Source organism: Chenopodium quinoa, unplaced genomic scaffold (assembly GCF_001683475.1).
Source record: "Chenopodium quinoa cultivar QQ74 unplaced genomic scaffold, ASM168347v1, whole genome shotgun sequence".
Lineage (NCBI taxonomy): Eukaryota > Viridiplantae > Streptophyta > Magnoliopsida > Caryophyllales > Amaranthaceae > Chenopodium > Chenopodium quinoa.
Window position 1 is genome coordinate 255,743 of NW_018743363.1, and position 16,999 is coordinate 272,741.

Consider the following 16,999-nt stretch of genomic DNA (forward strand, 5'->3'; position numbering starts at 1 on the left):
AAAGGCATGGATCCAAGAACACTATTCTAGATTGTGATATAATGAGTGGTATGAGCAATTAACAGGTTATGAGGGTTCACCCCCTAATAATTTATTTTGAAGATATTACGGAGTAGATAAGACAAGTTGTACATCTTTATTTCTTTATGGCTATTAAATTTTATTGTAACTTTTGCACTCAACACACACTTTATTTGGATTAATTTTAGTGTTTTATATTTAAGAAATAATTATGTAGAATCTTTTTAATTCATCTCAACATATATTTTTAATATCTCAACATTTTATATATTAGTAATTACAGAGTAATATTTATCGATATTAATTATAATTAACAAACATAAAACTAAGCAAAATTTATGGAGTAATTTATAGTTCAAAATATGATTCTACAACTCTACTCTTAAAAACAAAAAGGGTTAATTGGAGTATAATTTGACCTTATTACCAAGTCAAACTTATTTTATTTATAAATTAGATAAACTTTATTTAAATTTTTTTTTAGGAATTCATTAACCCTATCTTAATTTATTATGGAAAGTGCTAACTTTGTTTACATGACTAATTCAAATATTCTTGTCTTTCTAAATTGATTAATGGCCCATTGACAACTAATTGACGGATATAATCCAATGAAAAAACGCCACATAAGCACAATAAAAGTTTCCTTTTCCAAATTATACTAGGACTAGGATTCTACTCTAGTCCTCCTATATATATTTTCCTCCGTTAATCCTTTTTTTCTACTAAACATAAACTCTTTCTCTTATATTTTCGTCTAGAATTTTATTGATCATATTAAATTTCTTAGTTTTTGATTGATTATTCAATCGAATTAGTTGAAGAAAAATGTTTCTAGTAGATTGGTTCTATGATATATTAGCAACACTAGGAATATGGCAAAAAGAAGCTAAAATCTTGTTTTTGGGCCTTGATAATGCTGGCAAGACTACTTTGCTTCAAATGTTGAAAGACGAGGTTCTTAAATTTAATTATTCTTGTGTTTTTTGTGATAATTAATTGATTAATTTACATGGGTTTGTGATAATTAACCTTAATTTGGTTTGTGGGTGCAGAGATTGGTGCAACATCAACCAACACAACAACCTACATCAGAAGAATTGAGTATTGGAAGGGTTAATTTTAAGGCTTTTGATTTGGGTGGCCATAGAATTGCTCGTCGAATTTGGAAGGATTATTATACTCAGGTATTGATTTAACTACGTATCTATGTTTAACTCACGTTTGAACCCTTTATTATATACACTTTGTGCATAATTAAGGATATGACATGATTTTCCTAGAAAACAATCTTGATTTATAAATACTATTCTTTCACGTGCACTTTTTAAGTTTTTATTGACAGATCATCTTTGAAAGTTCAATAATATGACATTAGGAGGGCTTATAAATTCTTGTGATATCACAAGCTAACAACCAAAAGTTTTTGTGTTAAATATTATTTTCGGATGGAGGGAGGAAATCTTGTGGTTGTACTTTTAACTGTGTCTTATATCGTGTTACAACATTACAAGAATACAAGTGAGTAGTAAAAGCATCAAACTCATGCCTTGTAATTCTAGCTTGATGGTAATTTTGTCGAGTGAGATATAAAGAAGCAACTAACACTATAAAGATGTTACACGACTAATTTTATGGTGTCTGCCTTAGTTTCCTAATGATTCTATGATATATTACATGTCTATCACAATTATTCACAACATATAATGTGTTACATTCTACATGTGTTACATATACCTCGAATCCTCGAATTTAAGTATGTGTTGTGTGCAATGTAGGTGGACGCTGTTATCTACCTAGTTGATGCTAGTGACAGAGAAAGGTTCTCGGAGTCTAAGATGGAGCTCAATGCACTTCTTACCGAAGAAACACTATATAAGGTCCCGTTCCTCATCCTAGGCAACAAGATCGACCTCTTAAAGGCCGCCTCGGAGAGTGACTTGATTTACGAGTTGGATCTGATGAACTGCACGACGGGTAAGGGTAGAGTTAACATTGAGGATGATAGCAATGTACGTCCGTTGGAGGTTTTCATGTGTAGTGTTGTTCGTAAGATGGGGTATGGAGAGGGTTTTAAGTGGCTCACTCAATACCTTTAATTCATTCTCTTTTTATTGTCGAGAAAGACTAGTTAGGTTGATTCTTGTTGAGAAAGGTTTTCTAATTTGTAACACGTACTTATAAAGTACTCGGTACTTGTCTTTATTTCATACATATTAATCAATATAAACGGAGGGAGTACAATATTGAACTCTACCTAATATAACAATCTCATTACTCTTAATCTATTTTATGCATCCTCTTACATGTCTTATTAATTGCCGTTAAATTATTTGGCAGATTGGTGCTAAAAACGTTAAAAGTACAAATAATATGTGCCTAAAGTGTTAACGTATTTTTGTTATTTAAAATCTAATTACTAAAATTAGTACAAGTAACAATAACGCCCCAACGTTTAGAAGCATATTGGGTCAGAATCCTAAATACTAGAAGAAGATTCAATTTTGTTTCTTTTTTACTTGAAATAAATTCTTGAGAAAATTTCCCATGGACTTCTTATCATTAGGTTAACTCTTGTGATATATTACGACTGCGAAAACAAGTATAAAGATTGGATGAGTGAGCAGGTATATCAATAGAGAACCAGAATTATGTCCTAATTAGATTTATGCAACACAGATAACCTAAAGTTTTTACAGCTGAAGGTGAACCAGTATTCTGTCCTCCAACAGTAATCTTATATGATAAAAGTCCACCTCCCTCCAAAAAAAAGAAAAGAAAGGGCAATTCTCAGAGGCTTGCATGAGCCCCTGACTCGAAGGGTAGTACTACGTGCGGGGCAAACTGACCAATTCTACATATCTACACCTTTACAAGACATGTACAGAGCTGAAACAGCATCACTTTCCCCATATAACCATAATACGCTCCCACGAAAAAATTCTAACGTGCAGCTGACTATATATCGGTCATATAGCCATTAGGATTGCCTGAATCTTCGAAGTGAAGCTGCAGAGAATGAAATTTGCTTAGCCTTTTATTAGTAAATACCATTAGAATTTAGAAAGGATGTTAAAATTCTATGCACCTGTGCTTGTGTATGAGCTAATTTCATCCTTCGATATTCTTGCTGTGCCTGCTTTGAACGGAACATAGATTGTACACGGACTACAGCTTTTTCAACACGCTCCTCAGCTTGTTTCCTGCTAGCTCGATAGAAGTCTTCCTCTGTGTCACTATCTCGCCTCTGATCATCAACAGGCTCCTCAATTTCAACCTTAACACCACGGAGACCTTTCCTCCTCAGTCGCCATCTCAGTATTGCTTTCTCAAGAATCCCAACAGACCATATAAATTTTCGGTATTGGCGGCGCACTTGGAAGCCCCTATATGCAGCCTGAATTAAGGACAAGATCAGAGCTATCTCATTTGAACAATAATATGATAATAAATCAGAGTAATTATGCATATAAGGTGTGTGCTACAGACTCAGACACTGGCAGTGAGGATCAGACACATTGACTGATGATCAGAAAGTTCCCTGCTATAAAGTATCTCAGAATATTGAGGGAAATCAACAAGATATAAGGATCTCACTATCATATGTACTGCATCACATCAAATAATTGAAGCATATGAAAACCTTCAAGAAGGATGATCTTGGATCCTACTCAACATATATAAGGTCAAAGGTATTCCTAAATTTTATGTACAAAAAAAATACAAGTGATGACACAACCACGGAGGAGCAGCTAATACTTTAATCAGTATGACAGCATGAGCATCAAGATCTAGCATTTACCTGAATTTTGATAGCTTTTCGTCGCATATTGAGAAATTCTCTACGAAATTTCCATGTCCGGAATCTATGTTGTATGCGAGCAGCAGCAGCCATCTGCTTCCGTAACTCATAGTTTCTGAAAGCATGCTGTATCTTCATTGCTGCAACAATATATTGTGCTTCAGTCTCTGGGTTTAAGAATTCAACAGTTTTCGTCTTTTGCTTGAGTGCATTCTCCCTAAAAGCAACTTGTATGCGTGCAGCAGCATCAGCTGCTGTACGATAAGCTGCCAAGGAATCCTTCAGATAGAGATCCTCTTCAGTTATGTTGCTGGGATTCGCAGTCTCATAAGTGTGGGTTTCAAGAGAGCCACCAACATTTCCTGCAACCTTCATATCTTCAAATTGCTGAATCAAAGCCTTTTCAGAAAGATAAGCAGCTAAGCCCTCAAAACCCTGCTTAAATGCAACATCAGCAGCTGTGCACCCACCAGGGTTATCAGAAGTTGGATCAGTAACCAAGTTTGGCTTTGCTCCAGCAGAGAGAAGGACAGCAACCATATTCTCCCTGTAAAGCAAATCTTGGAGCCAATCATCAAAAATGAACAGCCATACTTCAAAATCATTGAATGAGTTGTCTTGTTAATTTATACTTCCTCCATTTTTTAATTATTGCACCACTTCCCTTTTCAGAAAATTTCACAAATATTGCTCAATAAGTATTATACTACAATGCAAGTACATCATAACACTGCATAGTTATCCTAAGACCAGGCAAATTTATTGATACGTACTACAGTTTGATTTAGGTTGCATACTTACATTAACCTTCAGAAGGGATATTTATGCAAAATAGAGAAAAAAAGCCTGAACAAAGATTTTAAAATGTGCTATCCTAAAGACCAGGTAAAATCAGTTACTCTTATTTAAATAACTGTTCTATTCACATGGTAGTAACTTAAATGAAATGTCCAAGGAAATTTAAGGGTAGTAAATCTTGATTTGTGAGACTTTTCTGTGCTTCATTCAATTTCATTACCACAAGCCCAAATGTTTGCTAACGGAGAGCCAATACTTAGACACTCTCCAGAGATAAATGATAAAAATACAAACAAACTTCATATTCACCTTAAGTTATTACCTAGTACTAACAAGCCATAATAATGTATGATTGGATGCAATAAGCTGATGAACAACCAATACATAGTCAGCAATGCAATAAAGATGGTTTGACTTTGACATACCTCCCGTAATATGCAGCCCAATGAAGAGCAGTCCATCCAAACTTATCCCTGAAGTCCAATGATAAGCCGCTGTAGGAAAATAAATAAATTGCCCATGTATAACCAAGGATAGCACACAAATGCAGAACTCCTTGACCTTCATCATCACGTTCAGAGATTTTACTGCCATCAACTACTCTTTCCAACAACCACTCCTTAAGCCTGCTCTTAATAGAGAGTTCAAACAAATTGTCTTTAGCTCGTTCCAATGTGATCTTACCACTTTGTATTAGTTTTGCAAAATAAGCCCAGCTATCAGCAACATTTGAGTATTTGAGAGCAAAATTTTTCCCTTCTTTTAAAGCACTCTGTGACACTAAGCTAGATAGAATGTCAAGGCTCCTTGATGTGGTAAAAAGCAAAAATGCAAGTCTCATCTGTATCCGGAACATATCCCACTGAGAATTATCCTCTCTAACAGCTTGATTAGTAATTGCTGGAGGACGGAACTCAAAAGTAAGCACTTGACTTATGGGTGTGCTACAGTCAATGCTCAAGTAAAAGTTCACGGATCCAGGACTCTGGGGCGAAACCATACAGCGAAACACTCCAACTTGAATAATTTCAGCAGGAACACATGTGTCACCACACACACAATATACAATTGACTTTGCTAAGTGTCGGTATTCTTGGTGAAAGAATCCAACAACTAATATCTGCAACAATAAATAAATAGATGAATAAATAAATGAAGGTTCACAAATGACCAAATTAGGAAACAGTAACATGTTAAATTAAAGAATTGATGATTTCATGTTGAACTACACAATTGCAAGTCCTGATAATTCATCCTATTTCTCGTGCCACTTAGATAGTCCCAATCTGTTTATCAGCAGAACCCAAGTAACCTTTATAACAGCCTTTATAAGAGAGGCCATCTAAATTGCTAACAACTACTCCCATCCCTTAATAATTGCCATTTCCTTCGCTACTCCAATGAGTCCCATTTGACCAAAAACGTGCTGTATTTTTTTTTTGGTAGATCACTCTTTAACTTTCTCTAAAATTGGAACCTTCTATTTTGAGATTATGGGACAAAATGCATCTAAACCGAAATCCTAGCTCTTTGTCAGCGATTTAGAAACCCAGACCTAGATATTACAGCCCCAGGTTCTCAATCAAAATTCAAATTTTATCTAATTTCTCTTGCGTTCAAGCATATGCTTCTCAATTTTGTACTTTGCAGTTCTATTCTCTATGCAATAACTTCTTGAAATTATGCTTCAATTGCCACATATCCAAGTACCGTTCCAAATTACAATGAACAAGATTTAGTTGATGGAATTTAGAAGGGTGAAAAAAAAAAATGAAGTCTTCAGTTTTGAAATGGTAGGAAACTTCAATTTTTCTCACCTTTTCTCTTCGGCCTACGTAATGCTTAGAAAAAGGGATATCACACTTTCTCACAACTTTACCCCTTAATTAAAGAAATAAAAAGATAAAAGGTACCCACATGCTTAGCAAAAACAGAACTCTCAATGGGTTAATCATTAAAAAGACTGAGAGAATAATAAACAAGTTCTAAATGGAAAAAAAATCTTAAGGTTAACAAAGAGCAGTGAGGACAGTTATAGTTCACTCTTCAATATTGATTCACCAAAGCAGCTAGATGTGTGTGCTGTGCATCCATGGAGAGTTCTCCAACAAATAGCAAAGACAGTATCAACAGTAGATCTTCGTCCAAACAAATAGCAAAGAGACAATATCAACATTAGATCTTTATCAAAGGATATATAAACCTCCAAAGTCGCATTTTAATTGGGAAATTTGTTTGCATTTACCTCAAATTTGGTGCCTATGCACTCCACAGTCCACATGATAGCTTTAAAAAAGTAATGTTGTGCTCACAGATATTATGTTCGTGCTAATATAAAATCATGCCAAGCCAAACAATCAAATTCCTTTACATGCAGTATTTTGTGTCTAGAGTTGCTTTATTTAGATGGAATAAACGTATGTATTGTGATATGGACTATATGGTCAACTGTAGAACTAGGATGCATGCATGCATATTTTGACTATGTAAACCTCAAGCATTTCATAATTCTCACACTATTCTGAACCAGATAACTGGTTTGCAAAGACAAACAATTCAGCATCAACATACTACACTAAATGTTACAGCTCTCAGCTATGAGTTCATAGTCTTCCTTCGAAATTTATCACATGAAACTAAATCTAACATTCGGGCCCCATATAGTGATCAGATCAAGTGCAGTTCAAAAGTGAAATTAGGTCAAAAATTTCTTATCCTCAAGCTTATAGATTTTAAGTCCTAAAAATAAGTTTCACCGAGCATATTCATTTCAGAATTAGACTAAACAGACACAGACGCATGGGAAAAAAGATAGTCTCTTATAATTTAAGAAGCTAACTAAAAATTAGGCAGCTAAATTTTTTAAAACATTAACGCTAGACAGCTCTGCCTTTAACCACATGTAGTATGACAATATTTGTTGGATAAGAATAGCTTGGGGAGCAAGGCGGTGAAATTGTTAGAGGTGAGGATGGGAAGGAAATTAATAAATGCTTATACATTGAGGAGATCGTTGAGAGGAAACAAAGCGGAAAATTATTGAGAAGTTCACATTTTTTTTTAGTTTGTAATTGGGAATGTCTAACTGGTCCTAAGACAGGGACTGTAAACCCTATTTGATGATTTTATTTCACCAAATTACAATCAATTTTCCCCAAATTTTCTTCTTCTTACTTCTACAAATCCAAATTAGTGACTGCCCATTTAACACAAAATGACCTGATAAATGAAATGGCCGTTATGCCATGAGTAACATAGTTACACTTGCAAGTTAATACTAACCTTTGCTCCTTCAGTTGAAAATGTCCATGTTGGTGAGATATCAGTTATACAGAAGATCTGTGCTGGGACAGGTCCTTCATGATTTACTGCTCCTGAAGACACAAGAGATCCATGACTAGTTGCTCCAGAAGATTCAAATGAAGGATCATCCACTGACTCAGGCGAGTCGACTATAATTTCATTCATCCACCTTCCAAAGCTGTCTTGACTTTGCAAACCATCTTTTGCCATTTTGTTTGATAAATTCCCTGCACCTACAGTCCCCATATCATAGATTTTTCCTTCCACCTTTGGATCTTTTTGAACCCCCATCAAGGAAAGATACATGTCACCCACATTACTGAATTGTGCAGGACTTGTCCCTGCAACAGGGTTCATAGAATTTCCAGAAGTCAGCATATCAAGATGAGGGTTTCCAGTTGACAAAATGCTACCCTGCAAATGCAAAAGAAATCAAGTTATCCCTGAAAGCTTAAATCAAGTAACTACAATCAACTGCATTCAATAAATCTTATATTTATACTTATAATTTCTTTAGAGTAACAATTAGAACACACCTGCATCTTACCGTCAGTAGATCTAATTGATTAATGTAATAATGTAATCGTATTAATCCTAGCAGTATTAACTAAGAGCTCCTACAGGCTTCCCACTTTTATTTTAAAGGTATGATATCAAGGAAAGGAGCAAGGACAGCCTTTACTGAGATGAGGTGATGGAACATGAAACTAGTAGCATCTATTGTGAACGAACTACTTTTATGGTTGAGAATTGAGAGGCATAGAAGCTGTTAGACAACAAATAATACAGGAAAGAGGAACTTTTTATTCTCATAAACTTAGCCTCAGATCACCTACTTACATTATTTTCTGATGTAAATGCGGCAGGTTGGTTGTCTTGATGAAGGTATGGAGTCTGTTCTGCTTGAAAAGATGCAAAATAAAGGAAATGAGAAAGAAATTTGATGCAGTCTATTGGCACTGTTCTGTGAAGAGCATCATAGTTACCTTTAGTAGTTAAAGTTGCTTCGGTGGGATCACTCAGCAATAAAAGCTCATCCCAATCAAGTGTGTTGATTTCATGCAGTCTCATTTCATGATGGTTCACATTGATACCATCACCAAGATCTGATTGACATTCCACAGAGAAAGTTAGAAGCCCACAATACTTCAAGAGGAGAAAGAAGGGGCCAGGGGGTTAGGCAACATCTGATATATAATTTTACATTTTCAAACAACTACCTGTGCATGCTTTCATGGCTGGGTAATTTACTTGATCAACCATGCAGTCATTTCCCCTTGACATAAGTGGAGAAGCCGAATAGTCAGATAAGTCCGAACGGAAACTTGAATTTGTAGGTGTGATTGGAGAAACCTGTAACTGATTATAAAAAAAATTACAAAATTTATACAAAAATAAAATAAAATAAAATAAAATATAAAATATAAAACACCACAGCTTCAAAGTAAGGCTTTTGAATTCAGAACAACAACAAAATCCCAGTGGAGATCACAGAAAGCACTTCCGTTTATAATACTACCTCTGATTTTTTTTTAGTTGCAACTTTGGGGTATCATTTGAGAGAAATAAAATATTCCAAAGTTGCAACTAAAAAAAATCAGAGGTAGTAAAAAAAATACAAATAAGCCTGAACCCTTATATCCACACCCCCCATCAGGCACTTGAGCAGTGGTCTAATTGAAACCCAAAATTTGACCTTACCTAAAAAAAGATAGATTATCTACAAGAGGAAAAAAAAATCAATATCTTACAAAATGTAGTGCCGAAGTGGATGCCCAAAACCAAAAGACGGCAAATCTATAAGATTACGCAAACTAGTAGCAACTAGCAAGACATACATTGATACATGTACATATCCACTCAGACTTAGGTTCTTGTGTGACCCTCTCCTTGAATCCGCACCACAAAATACACCATCATTGTGGTGTTAATCGGTTAAGAGCCAACACTAAAACATGCAATAAAGAAAAAGATGAAAAACTGCATATAAAACTGAGACAGAATACTTAGAAGAGGACAATCGTAAAACTGACAAAAACCTTGTAAAACTGACAATATATTTAAAAGCTGACACTCAAATTTAAAAAGCTGGCTTTGGAGTTTTGATAATGAAAAATTGATACTCCCTCTGTTTTTTTTTTAAGCTACACTTGCTATTTTCGTCCCTTTTTTAAAAAAAAAACTGCACTTCCTCTTTTGGAAATCTCTTACAACTTAATAATATATCTTTACCCACTAATGTCCTCACTCTTTCTTACTTTATCATTTCTCACTTCTCCAATGGTCTCCACTCCCTCTCACACCACTTTACTTTTCAATAAAATAATAATTTTATCTACCCATTAACATCTTATTTTATTAAACCCCTTAAAACTCCGTGCAATCTCAACTCTAGCTTTTTTTTAGAAAAAAATGGAAGGAGTAATTCACATAGAACACTTGCAATTTGAAAAGCAGGACTCATAAACAGAGAAATTACTTGAAAATGACATTCAATCTCAAAAACTGGCATTGTGAGAAATGATACTTGAAAAATTGATGTAAAAATTAAAAAATAAAATAAAATAATAAATGACACTTGTGAGACAGACATAGAATACTTGAAAATTGACACTTCAATCTTAAAAACTTACATTGAAGGCTCACAGGAACGTCACCCTATATAAAAAGTACAATGTATACTCAATTCATAAACTCACCCTGTATAAGTTGCCACATTGGCCAGGCGAGATTGAGTAAACTGCCAATATGTTTCATAGTTTTGTCTTCCAGGAGTGTTAATAGAATTGAGGTAGAAGAATTAAATTTGGGTAAGTTTAATGGATGATGAAAATGTTGGTGCAATTAAGACACCAACAACAGTGTTTACAGTTCCCGCTTTAGAGTAGCTACTCTATTTTAAACTAATCAAAATTAAACAAGTAAATTAACACTCTCATTATTTTCATCATACGTTCTTTCCCTAAACCCCTCTGTATATAGTTTAACTCCCTCTTTATGTAGCTTGAGCTACCTCTTATCTAACAATTAATTATGCATTGCCTAAACTACCCTTCCCCTTAAGCTAGTTTCTTACTCTGTGTCATTCACAACAATGTTAGGGTTTGTCACTGTTATATATGCAATTGTTAATCACTATTTGTGTATGCATTTACAATATGATGCTAAAATGCAGGATTTTGTTTCTTTCCATGCAAAGAAACGGGGAAAGGTCAAAATGTTTTCGAAACAGAAATAGCACAATGTACTGGTCAATTGAGGTTGTTGCAATGATTACCCAGTTTGCAATTATAAAGAATCACAAAAGGCAGCAAAAATTACTGACTAAACTCATTTCTTAGAATATGAAAGAGGAATTGCCAACAATTCATCCTAAATATAGAAACCCCTCTTCTCCAACCACCATCCACTTTCAAAACTAGCTCTCTAGCATTAGATTAGCCTCTTATACCCTCAATTCTACTCCCAACTCTTCTAGAAATCAAGTCAGGATACCCTTGAGCCTTTAACGGAAAGCTAAATTCCAGAAAAATTACAGATCTATTCTCAAGTCATTAATTAATAAGCCAAGAAGCTAACCTCTTGAGTTTCACGGTAATGAACAAGCACTATATGTTCCAAAGACCTGGAACAACAATGAAAATAGCAATCAATCCTATCTGAAGATATTTAGACACAAGAAAACAAAAGGTGTATGCTAGTTTGATTACTACAAAATTTCAATTTGTGAACCAATAAACTGAATGGTTTCAAACATACATACTTATCAAGCAACCAGTAACACCTGCGGACAAAGTTTGGGTTATCTTCACCATGAGCATAGTACACATGTATTTTTTCTTCAGTACCGACCTGGAAAAAGGAGGGAAATGTGAGGAAAGAAGACATCAAATGGAAAATTCAGCAAAACAAAACAGATTTAAATCTGTATGGAACAATGAAGTATAAAGCACTGAGAATTAACCCACAAATTGACATGGCTACGTAATTTTCTTACAATTAAGCATTAAATTACAGCCACAAAACTCTTTTTTACGTTTATAGTTGAACATCAGACAAAAAATTATCTCCAACACAGAAGATAGGCTAGATTGTAAATTGGGGGGGGGGGGGGGAGCAAAAGCTCCAGATTCCTGAAGCAAGAGGAAGCTGGAAACATACTAAATAGTGGGCACAGTCACATTAAGAGAAGGGCAAACCCGTCAACTGATATGCAAATGAATGTTAACACACACCAAAAAGATTTTAACAACCACTACTACATTTTCAAACTTTGAACACTAATTTGTTAAGAAAGTATCATCAAAGTAAGCTGAGATAAAATCCATGCACAGAAGAGTACTGAAGTTCAAAAAATTCCAGGAGAATGAAGCTTGAACCATGACAAAGGGAAGGGGAATATCAATAGATAATTTAAGGACTTTAATAAAGACTATAATTCCAATAATTAAAGTTCTCAGTTTCTCACTTTGAGGTGCTCATGAGCTTCTTTAACAGTTTTTCCATCTTTTTTCTTCTTCCAATTGTGACCATCTTTCCGGAAATTCCGTAGCTTTTTACGATCAAATAACACAATCGTGCCCCCTGAGAAAATTGTTCAAAATGATAAATTTAAGAATACATTCAATGAGGTAAAACCGTAAAAATAAGATAAACATAGGGTTGTATACAATCTACATAGACAGTTGCAACACCATATAATTACAAATTTACAATATAATCACGATAAAGTCAACAAAACTGTAATACACAACATTATAATTTCTCAGACATGCAACAGTTATTAATATCATTAACAGCAACTATATTAACTGCTAACAATATATATTCAAGCTAATGTAACCAGCTTACCAGCCAATCATAGGCGGGCATCTGTAAACTGGTGTAAAGTGGCACATAAGCCAATTTCCAAACAAGTACCAAAATTGGCTCAAGCCACAAATGTTTAATAGTTGCTAATTGAATCTCAATCACTTTTCGCAGGTCCAGAATCAGACTCCGATCACATAAAAAACTTACTAGAGAAGATAGTTACCTCTTGGTAAGTTCACTGGTTTGACATGGATGGTAAAATAAGCATAGTTAAACAGTATAGCATGGATCTCATTGGGACGGAGCCACCTGCTCTTGGCTTCCTTCATTATGTTTGGGATGTCCAAATCTGTCAACAAAAAAAAAGATGAGACGAACTTCAAAACCTTATACCAGAAAAAGTACTTCAAAGATCATAATTACTGCCATGGGCCCACTACAAATCTACAATTGAAGGGGAGAGATAAGCTTTGAGAAAACATTGCCTGAACAAAATCACAAAAATTACAAGAGAAGAACGACTAATCAAAAAGCAGCAGCAGATACCTATACAAACTAATTAAATAACCAAAAGCATTTGTTCATGCCCATGAGTCAGAATATGGGTCCATCACATCAAGCATATCTAATAGCAAATCATATGTTTTGTCCTTTGAACGAGCCTCAGGACTAAAATTCTGTTACTTCACCTATGCAATCACATTAAACCTTTTCTGCTGGGTTCTTCCATACTTGACATAAGTGCAAAGAGTCAACTTTGTGCATGACATTCAAACATGCATGGTACAATAGCTATAGATTATAGACTACCATCACAGTAGACCAAAGATAAGATAGCAAAAATTTATAGAGCCGTTTATTGTGTGGGTGGCATGGACCTCCAACCGCAAGTTTAATTTTTGATAAAGTTCCTGCAAATATTGTAGTATCACATATAGTAACCTATAAAACTCAATACATTTCAATAGCAGGAGTGCAATCAGTATTCTTACAAAGATAACTAAATTTAAAATGTCTAGATACAAGTTAGGAATACCATCTACACCCTTCAAGCTCAATGGGTTTTGGGTAAGGAGATGATTTAAGAGTAAAAACGTTTCATCAGACATCCAGATTCCAACAAAAAGCCCAAGTAAAAGATAAGTTGGTTCAGACCTTCAAACCAAAGAGTGTGAAAACCATATCCAATGAATCCTTAAGGAAGCATTCGATTCACTGGATTTTTACTTATCAGAACTTAAGTTTTCTTACTTGAACTTATCTCAACCTATTAGGGTAACCTTTATCTTACCTATTCCTGAAATTAGGCCCTAAATCAGTTGTAATCAATGGCACTGGCTGAAAAGGCAAGCAGACGCTCTATTGGTAGTAACGACTGATTAACACTACAAATGCAAGTTGATCACCTACTAATCATCCCTACCTCGAGGAACAAAGCTATAACTACCATGCTTGTTTGTAACTATTCTTTCATTAGTCGACAATCAGCACTTAAAAGACATAAGAATCATTGCATTGACCATTTAACCAACATCCAGGCAACCCCACCCCCACCCCCTTCCCCACCCCCACGCGCCCCCACTCCCTACCCCCGGGATTCAAATTTATACAATTATGATACTGGCCTCAATCTACACATCTACTTAAGCCGAATTCCCAACTCTACATAACTCAAACCAATCCGAACTTGGGCCGAGTTTCACATTCTACATCAAGTGATCAAGTACAGCAAATTCAAAGGTAAAAATAACACTACAGTCTCCTTGCAAAACACCAGTAGCAAAAACAGCTACAATATTCCGAAACCAACCCAATATAATCTTCAGCAATAATCACACCAAAATTAATTATATATTCAAATCAATTTAACCTTATAATTAAAATAAATAAATATAAATAAATAAAGAAAAAAACAAACAGAAAGAAAGAAAGAGGGAAAATAACAGAAATCAAAACTTTCAAAAATTTATAGCAATATAATAAAACAAAAAATTATAAAATTAAATTAAAAAAAATGACATCATCTTGAAAGCAGCAAAGAAATCGATCAAAAAATTAATCTATTACAGTACCTTCCATGGTGCGAAACCCATGAATATCAAATCCCGCAAGTCCGCCATTAAAACCGCTCTCCATGATGATAATTGAGCCTTATCAGCTTATACCCAGATGATAATTTGCAGAATCATTAACACCCAACTGAAAACAATTGCCAATTTCAGCAGAAATAATCAAATAATTTGTACAATAAAAAAGCATATATTATATAATTGAAGAATTAAATAAGAAGGCCAATCAAACGCAATTAAAAAAAGATGAAAAATATAATTGCTCTACTAAAAAAGATTAGGACAAAGAAATTCGTACTTGATTTTGATTTGTTACCAGCAATTAGAAAATTCAAGACAGCAATAAGAAATAATAAGGATTTTACAGGGGTTTTTTTAGACAGGTTGATTTTAAAGGGTTTATAACGCCAAGTCTCAACAATGCTGACCAAAAATAGGGATTGTGCTCTTAAATGAACTGGGTCATTGACTCATTTAGTCATTTCTTACCTCTTTCCGTTTTTATGCTATGAGTTTTGGAAATAATAAATATGTACGCGTACATTGTCATGGCTTATTCGAGTAATTGATGCCTAGAGCTTTTATATACACGATGTAACAATTCAGACATAAAATTTTAAATATAGGATAATAGGAATGATCGATTAATAGTTAATACATTATACTATAAAAGAATATTCAGAATTAATGTTAATAAAATTATTCAATATTACGACACAAATCATCAAGAAATAGTTCAAAGTAATAAAATTCATGTGTGTTAAGATAAGTATAATTAAAATGAGCTATGAGCCTATGATGGCATGACGCTGATCTTTGTAGGATTTCTACTTTCTAGCATGAGAGATAGAGATAAGAGAAATAAAAGGATGAGACAAAGATGATATAATGGATATAAAAATAATAATAATAATAATAAAAAACTTTTTTTAAAAAAGCTCAAATACATTGTGGACTGAAATAAGATTTTAATAATTGACAATTTTTTAAAATACCCTTATTAATTCTCTCTTTACCCTTTTCTTTATCCCTTCTTCTTGTACCACATCTTATTTATGTAACCCGGAGTATCGCAATTCTTAAGATAATGTCATAATGGAATATATTTTACTGTTTTATCCTGATCGATCTCTCCTCTAGTCCTATACTCCTATATTCTTCTTTAAACATACTTTTGAAGCCTAGAACTTTGGGCATAATTTTTAAACCCATGAAATTAAACTTATGCATGGAAATTAGTTCGAACTACGTACCTTTCTTGGTCGGAAACAGTCATTTATATGCCTTATGGCTGAAGCTGAACCAAGCCCATGATCAACCTATATTATAGGGGAACAAAGATCAATTATATACTAAAGTTGCTGCTACATTTGTTCGTCTCCACTCTCCACCAAAGCCAAAGCACCACCCCTAAAAGCATCTTTCTTTTTGTAAAGTCATGTTTTGCCTCCCAAATGATTATTTGTGTTTGCCTATACAAGCTTAGTACTCCGTATGCAAATTGAGACGAGTTTTAGGTATGCTACCCGAAGCATTAATTATGAGTTTTTTTTTTTTTATCAACCCCTAAAATCTTAATCGACTAATTTTACAGCATGCAAACGAGACAATTTTCATCATTGCACCTCATGGATAGAATGGGTTAAAATTCACTTCAAAAGGGCTAATAATTTATTTAAAATTAAAATCATTTTTTAAATAAATTAAATTGTAAAAATAAAATAAAGTAAAGGGTCAACCAATCAAACAGAAAATATGTCACACTTAACATGTTAAATAGGTTACCTACAGTTAAAGCCTATGTAAGATAAATATCTCAAAGTTGGTATGAGTATTAATTTATATTTTGAATAACAAAAAATTGTCTAATTTATAAAAATTGGCAAAAGTTAATTATCTCTAACAACTTACTGATTTTTACTGAAGTGAAATTATTACTGAACTGAAATTGTTTCTACTGAACTGAAATTATATTTACTGAATATTATTATTTAACATGAAGTGAACAAAGCCTAATTATATAAATTACGTTGACTTTGTTTTGTGATTTAGCATTAACTTGTTAAATACGTCTCCACGTCTATTTTTTAAATATAAAATGTTTATAACTTTTTTATTATAAGATCATTGAAGATCTTTATATTTGAAATATTTGTTGACAAACATGGCTAGCTACATAAAATGTGTTAGTTAT

At 33.9% G+C, this 16,999-nt stretch overlaps 2 protein-coding genes across 3 annotated transcripts; one reads left to right on the top strand and one right to left on the bottom strand.

Annotated features, from left to right (window-relative positions):
* The first annotated feature begins 761 nt into the window (after positions 1-761).
* On the top strand, positions 762-2,251 carry LOC110738039 (GTP-binding protein SAR1A-like). The gene is made up of 3 exons (XM_021918404.1): positions 762-978; positions 1,077-1,208; positions 1,800-2,251. Exons 1-3 carry the CDS (start codon positions 850-852, stop codon positions 2,118-2,120), a joined length of 582 nt encoding a protein of 193 aa, XP_021774096.1. The 5' UTR covers positions 762-849; the 3' UTR covers positions 2,121-2,251.
* Positions 2,252-2,624: 373 nt separating this feature from the next.
* On the bottom strand, positions 2,625-15,263 carry LOC110738063 (calmodulin-binding transcription activator 5-like). Of its 2 annotated transcripts, none has more exons than XM_021918432.1 (14): positions 15,104-15,263; positions 14,809-14,935; positions 12,960-13,085; positions 12,393-12,508; positions 11,688-11,776; positions 11,504-11,549; positions 9,145-9,277; positions 8,911-9,030; positions 8,765-8,823; positions 7,904-8,338; positions 5,047-5,741; positions 3,824-4,370; positions 3,110-3,418; positions 2,625-3,030 (listed from the first exon to the last, which is right to left on the bottom strand). In XM_021918432.1, the coding sequence occupies exons 2-14, from the start codon at positions 14,870-14,872 to the stop codon at positions 2,980-2,982; spliced, it is 2,790 nt and encodes a 929-aa protein (XP_021774124.1). In that variant the 5' UTR covers positions 14,873-14,935; positions 15,104-15,263; the 3' UTR covers positions 2,625-2,979. The 2 variants fall into 2 exon arrangements, with proteins under 2 accessions (XP_021774124.1, XP_021774123.1); XM_021918431.1 differs by having other exon boundaries at positions 9,145-9,283.
* Positions 15,264-16,999: the final 1,736 nt, after the last annotated feature.